This window comes from Mycetomoellerius zeteki, unplaced genomic scaffold (genome assembly GCF_001594055.1).
Source record: "Mycetomoellerius zeteki isolate Tzet28-1 unplaced genomic scaffold, Tzet1.0 scaffold225, whole genome shotgun sequence".
In the NCBI taxonomy this organism is placed as follows: Eukaryota; Metazoa; Arthropoda; class Insecta; order Hymenoptera; family Formicidae; genus Mycetomoellerius; species Mycetomoellerius zeteki.
In genome coordinates this window covers 193,240-200,255 of record NW_017257200.1, presented here as the reverse complement: position 1 = coordinate 200,255, position 7,016 = coordinate 193,240, and the positions used below count along the sequence as shown (strand labels likewise).

Sequence of the window (7,016 nt, the reverse complement as noted above, 5' to 3'; positions counted from 1 at the left end):
TAATTTGCTGCAGTAGCCAATCTTTTTTTTCAGTGTACTTAAGTGTCAGTGTGTCAATTTTTAGATTTATGCTTATTTAATAATTGCGAATAGAATATCGTAAAAACAAATCGCATAGATTTAAAAATTAATAATCTCGTACAGTTGAATTTCATTTTTATGATATTAAAGGACAAAGTCAGTCTCAATTGAGTTCTGCGCACATCGTCGAATTGAAATATCATCACACGACGGAGCGTACATGTGACATGAGACAATAATTTGCTGTAAAGTGAGCTGGATTTTAATGTCCGGGAGATACTATCCAAGATGGAAAACATAAAAGCGCATTAAGCACGAATGAAGACCCCCGAATCTAGACGAGCTTGTAAAAACTGGGACATCAGAATAGATACTGGGGAGGTATCAAGCTCTCACGAAAGAGTGGCGCACCTGCTGACACGTATGATTTACCGGCGAAAATGTCTGCATGCGTGCACTCCACTGTGGTGCACAAAAAAGAGCAACCAACAATCGTTAAGGTATTATTTTTAGAGATTCCTGCGCGCGCTCTGCACCGAATGCATCGCGTACATGCCCCTCTTTATTACGGTTACGATAAATTTCGCGCGTAATCGGATGAGCAAGTTATTAAACGTGCTGATAAATTGCTTGCAGACTACGCTCGTGACATAAATATTTTGCTGACTGTGCGATTAATATTGAACGAAATGTCCGATATCGCTACTATGTGCATATGGAGGCTGCTTTAATAGGCTCTCTGGATCTTCGTAAATCATTGTGATCGATAATGTGATTGATCGTTATTTGGTACTCAATTGCAAGGCGTTATGCGATATTGGAATATTCGTTATTGTAGAGTTTATCATGGATTATGATGTAGCACGCTATATGAATTATATGTTCAAGCTATCTTTTAAACACATTCATTAAATTGTAAAGTTGACAAATAAATGAATTTCACACATAAATTGCAAAATATTTGGATTAATTTTATAAGCATTAAGAATTAAATAGCATTTATTTGTATCTCAAACTTTAGAAAATTTAAATATTATATATCCGACCAATTTTTTCGCACATAATGTAATATATAACGGATAGAGATACAAATTTTTTAGATATAGTTCTTCTTTATTAAAAATAAAAATTTGTATAAATACTTATATTATAAAAATACATTAGGTATATGTTTAAGCAAAGAGCGCGCCATATGGCTCATTAATTATCTCAGGCTTTATATCGCTTTGTTTAATCTGGAAAGATAGGCGTTTTTTCAACATTTCTGTGTAAGATTTGAAAGTAAAAACGCATGGAACACGTTTTCTATCTCAACAAATCGCTTCTGGGAAAGCTAAGTGTCGTTACGGAAATAGCTGGCGTACCAACAGGATCTGGAATAGCACTTCATTCATGTGCTCGTGTATCTTTATTTAGCTTCTAAAATAAATAGGAAATCTTGGATTCACTAAGCCACCTCTCTCTTCTCTAAGGAATGTAAGAAATTATTTTTTGTGAAAGACGTTTCGTCGAGATAATTAAATTTCAAAGATTTTTTATATATTGCTAAAATGAATCTTAATACACGATATTATTAATAAAACAAATAAAAAATTTTAAATTATAAGAATTATTACATTAACAACAATTTAAATATACTATAATATCAATACAAATGTAAATGTTATATACATTATGTATATGATGTATATATACATATATATATTAAAATTATATAATTTAATTACAATTTTATTATAAATACAAATATATATACAATATATAAATATATGCACTACCGCCTTAAAAGTTTTAGCACACTCTCCGTTTGTGGAAATATCGTAATATAAAAAATAAAATATGAATACGGTTTTTGCATGTATTATGTTTCTTAACTTATTATTATTTTTTTCACCAAAACAAAAAATAATTTATTTTTTTTATTACTTCTTAAAGCTTAATCTCCTTGAGCTTTAATAACGAAATTCTTGGCATTTTGTCGATAATTTTTTTAAATGTCTTAATTAAGACTTGTGTTTAATCTGATGTTTAATTTCTGCGAAAATATTGTTTACATACTATTTTTTCTAATTGTTAGTCGTCAAATGTTTATCAGTGTCTAGCGCAAAATTTAAAATTGATATTTTTTAAAACTATAAACATATCTAACCCATATATTTGTCGCGTCTATTTGAGAAATTTACTTATAATTTTTATTTATATAATTGTTTTTTGGCAATTTGCGACCTTGTTGAATACTTTCGTGACCGAACATAAGAGAATACATTATATCATATTTCCGTATTTTATATATGAAAAATGGAACTGTTAGAATAAATATAAGGCGTACTTTTAGATAAGGAAACTTTTGATTGGCAATATATAATAGTAAAATATAGTTTAATGTACATTTTCAACAATTCAGTATTATGCACATACATATTTAATAAAGATATTGTTAACTGTAATTTACTTTATTTCTAACAGTGACGTATAATTATTTCCGTGTTCTTGGATGTATATGTCGTGCTCTTCTCTGAATAATATTCCGCGGCAAAGGCAAGCACATTAAACGTGCTTTCTCTCGTAACAGATAACCGTCCACTGCCTGGGAGACGAAGCGACGTTACGGAGATGGTTGGTCTACGATCCCCGTCAGAGGGTACAGGGCTGGAGGTTTGCCTCTTACATGCTGCTGCACTCGAACGCACTTCATCTCGCACTCAACGTGGTCATTCAGCTGGTCCTGGCTACCCCACTCGAGGTGAGCCAATCAAGTAAATTGCGGAGACATTGCTCAGTTGGCGCGTCGAGATACGGTGTTTAAGGGAACGAGCCCCTCCTTCGACAAAAGGATCCTCTTTATGATTACTCCAGATAACAATCCTATATGGTCGAATTAAAATCCTCTTCGTCACGCAATGTGTCTACAGAATATTTAGAGAAAGCATGATGCAGAATAGAGAGAGAGAGAGAGAAAGAAAGAAAGAAAGAAAGAAAGAGACATCGTTCTTTAAGAAATAAAATTTTTTGAAAAATTAATAAAAAAATAAAATAAGGAATATATTTAGGAGTCAGATTATTGCACATTTGCACACAATTGAATATGTGAAATCAACTTTATATTATTCACATCCTTCCGTTGATAATGACTTCAAAGTAAGTCGACACGCGTACGGCTCTCAATCTCTATATTTTTTGCTTGCGAACGATATACATTAAATTTGCACTATCGCGTTAATTTCCAATATTCCTTATTTTATACATTTTCTTATTATTCTTGAATACTGGGAGTTCTTACTCTGTTTATACATTTTTTAAAAGATATTGTATGAGAAATCAATTTGTAACAACGTTAATTATTTTTTATTTTTTTTCACAATATATCGTATACCATATATGGTAATAGATTGCTGCGCCTAAATAAAATTATCAAATAGGATCTCTTTATTCTAGTGTTAGGATTTCCATTTATTATCCGATATAACAAGTTTTATTTATGAGGAACAGATTACAAAGATCGTAATTCTGCACGTACGGAATTGCAGATGGAAACGAAGGAAACTTGTAATTGCAGGTGGAGCAAGGACGAATAGGAGTGGCGACTATCTATCTGGGCGGCGGAGTCTGCGGTGCTCTAGGAGCGTCGCTTCTGCAACCAAGTCTTTATCTGGTTGGCGCTTCGGCAGGTGTTTATGCGCTACTCACTAGTCATCTTGCTCATCTCTACCTGGTAAGCAAGAGAAAAAGAGTTTCTCAATTTCTAAGAAACGGAGTTTACAGGGCGTAAACTGATCCCTCAATCGATCTCTCGCTCCTTGAAAGTCCACGTAATGTTGCATGTCGCAGTATTGAAAAGGAGCAAAGGAAAAAAAGAATTACTATAAAAAATGCTGTACTAAAATGTGTTGTCGAGTCGCGCTGAAATGTTTCCGTTCAAAATACTCTTACGAAAGAATCTTATTTAGTGAGTAACGAACTTTTTTTATGGGAAGTGCCAATAATAAAAAATCCTCGAGAAACAAATACAGATTTATTTATCATATTATCTTTGTATGATCGAATCCATATATTTTTTAAAAATCATGTTAACTTCTTGAAAGCAATATTAGGTCTATTAGCTCAATTTTGTACAGTGAAAAAATTTCTGGTTGAAAATTGACGAATCAGAATTTTCTGATAAATTTATTAAAATTCTAATTAAGATAACAGAAAGAATTCTGATTGATACAATATTTCTGGTAAAATCTACTAGAATTCTCATTTTTACCAGAATAATTATATCAATCAGAATTCTGACTATCTCAATTAGAATTCTAGTAGATTTAACCAGAAAATTCTGATTCGTCCATTTTCCACCAGAATTACTATTTAATCCAACCAGACCATTTTTCTCAGTGTATTAATTCAATAAACTTCGGAAATAATGTTAAATTCACAAATTACGCTCTAAAAAATATAGATGTGAACGTAATACCATGCGGTGTTTATATAATTCTCATGTTTATATAAACACCAGCATGATATGGATTTAACACCAGAGGTTTTAAATCAACACCAACGCAGTGAGAATTATATAAATTTCGCATGATGTTAAATCCACACATATTTTTTAAAGTGTAGATTGTTATGTGATTTAACATGTAATTGAGTCTTATTTTTATTTGTATCTTGATTCTTCATGGAGGAAAAAAGGATTGCGTAGCATATCCGTGCACCGTTTTGTTTCTCGTTCGTTGCAGTGTCACGGCGAGCTACGCTACGCCGGCTGGCGTCTCGGGGCCGTGTTGCTGCTGGCTGGTGCGGACGTCGCGTCGCTGCCCATTCCGGCGTTGCTTGGATGCGGTCGGGTCGGTTGGGCGGCGCACGTCGCGGGCGCGCTAGCGGGTCCGCTTCTGGGTCTGGCCGTGTTCCCAAACCAGAGCAAGAAAGATGCCCGGGGCCGTAGATTCGTGCGATACGTGCGGCTGCTGTCGGCCGTGAGCGTGATGCTGCTGATCGTTGGCGCCATCCTCGGCAACGTCTACTTGATCGCCCTGCCACAGCTCAGGAAGCCGTCCTGACAGAGGATCGAGATGCTCGTCAAGCTCTGCAGACGGTCCTTCCTGATCGTGAAGATCCGGGAGGCCGCCGAGAGCGTGTTCGAGTAGGCCCATGCAATCTCGCGGGATCCGTGCAATCGATCGCGTAACTGCCAATGGACTTTCCCACTTCTCATTCCTCAGATCTCACGTGAAACTTGTGCAATCCAATCTCATCATCTATTAGACAAAAAGTATTGCACCAAAATCACGATATGCGATCGTGACTTTAGGCAATTTGTGCGAAAATTTTCACATCTAACTCCAGATGAAGATCATGTGATCGGTACACTGAGCCATTTGTGAAGGAACTTAGGCGAGCTTTACGCTCAGTGAATTAGTAAAGAAGAAACGCCAAAGATCGATGGCTAATCGAACTTGGTATTTGCTGCCATTAGAATCTCTAGGATCTTGAGGATTCATTGCGGAGTATGCAATAGAATCTTAGAAGAAAGGTGATTCTTCGTCTAATACTTTGATAAATTTGATATTACGAACATTGGTGAATCGTCACGACTTTTTCTATGGACAGGTAAGACGTTTAAAACTGCCGACCACAACCCTGCCAGTAAGAGAGGGTTGTAAATGTAACATTTAATAACGCGATTCTCAATGATTTCTCGTTATATCAATCTCGGTATATGAGCGAACAAGATAAATTATGAAAGTGTGAAATGTGTGTATAATAAAAATGAGAAAAATTTCTCCTATAACAATGTATGAGGCTGACACGAATATACATTGACAGTGCATGTAAGTCTGTCCAGCAATGGCAAACGATTGATATTGTAGATTGTGAAAAGTAATTTATTTAAATAAACACAGGAGGCTATTGTTATGATTCGCGTGGTAAAAACCGCGATTTCGAGTTAAAGCTAGTATGTCACAACGTTGAAGACAATGGGATACCTTCATTCTTTCTATTATTCATATTTAGCGTGTACGAGATGTGTAAGAAGATGTATAAAATAAAGCGATCATATTACTAACATAAACGTGTTATGATATAACGAAAATTTTATTAATGGCAAGATAAATGTATTGATCGTTAATAAAACAAAGTTTAACAACGTGCGACTGATCTTGAGCTGCGAAACTGTAAACTCTCCGTACAAACTAATTCGCTGTTGTAGAAGTAACATCGTAATCCCAAATCATCTTTTGACGTTATCAATTAATTGTAGAACAAGAAGGTAACGGAATTAGGAGTCTAAATTGAATTCCTTCGCGTTAAGCCAGAGTCCTGCCATGTTTTCCGATAAGTGTGCAAAAGAAGAGATCTTTTATAGCGTAATCATAACGCAAAGATAATCGCGTTTCTATTTACGAAGCTGTAAAACTTGCGAAATATTTATAGCGTAGCGTAGCGTCTTTAATCACGATGTGCGGTGTTTGTTAAGAGAGCTCATATGCATACAGATTTGGAGGCGTTCATCAATTTTCGACCGTGTTGTTTCTCTCCGCTTCAATTTATCATAGCCAACAATCGACGCTACCCATCGAACGGTAACATAAATTATCGTTATTACAGCTTGAATTAACAGCTCGGTTAAACTTATGCTCGTCAGAATTTTCTGATTAATAATTCTGATAAACAATTAGACGGAGACAAGGCGCTTCGGATAACGATCGTGACTCGCTTTATGAAATTGGTATCTAACACGGAAAAAACGATTACGGCGCGGTTGCCACGATCAAAGGTCGCCCATCAATACATTTGTTGGTTGTAAGAACTATAACATGAGTGTGATAACCGTAAGTTTGGCATATCTTAACGGTTTGGCATATCTATGGCTATTAAAATATGTCCTTAGGGTTATCACAACCAAATATATTGATGAACGAAAATTATCATTGTTTCCGGTTGTAACGTTTTCTCCGTGAAATAATTTAATCTAACTGATGGCTTCTACCTAATTTGGATATATATCTTTC

General features: G+C 35.2%; 1 protein-coding gene across 2 annotated transcripts in view; it reads left to right on the top strand.

Moving 5' to 3' along the window:
* The window catches only part of rho-6 (serine protease rhomboid 6), a 130,350-nt gene extending 123,569 nt beyond the window's left edge, over positions 1-6,781 (top strand). For both annotated transcript variants that reach the window (XM_018448758.1, XM_018448759.1), the window contains exons 4-6: positions 2,594-2,764; positions 3,578-3,733; positions 4,743-6,781. In XM_018448758.1, coding sequence (XP_018304260.1) covers positions 2,594-2,764; positions 3,578-3,733; positions 4,743-5,063 — 648 coding nt within the window. In that variant the 3' untranslated portion in view covers positions 5,064-6,781. The remainder of the gene's footprint in view (positions 1-2,593; positions 2,765-3,577; positions 3,734-4,742) is intronic.
* The last annotated feature ends 235 nt before the right edge of the window (positions 6,782-7,016 follow it).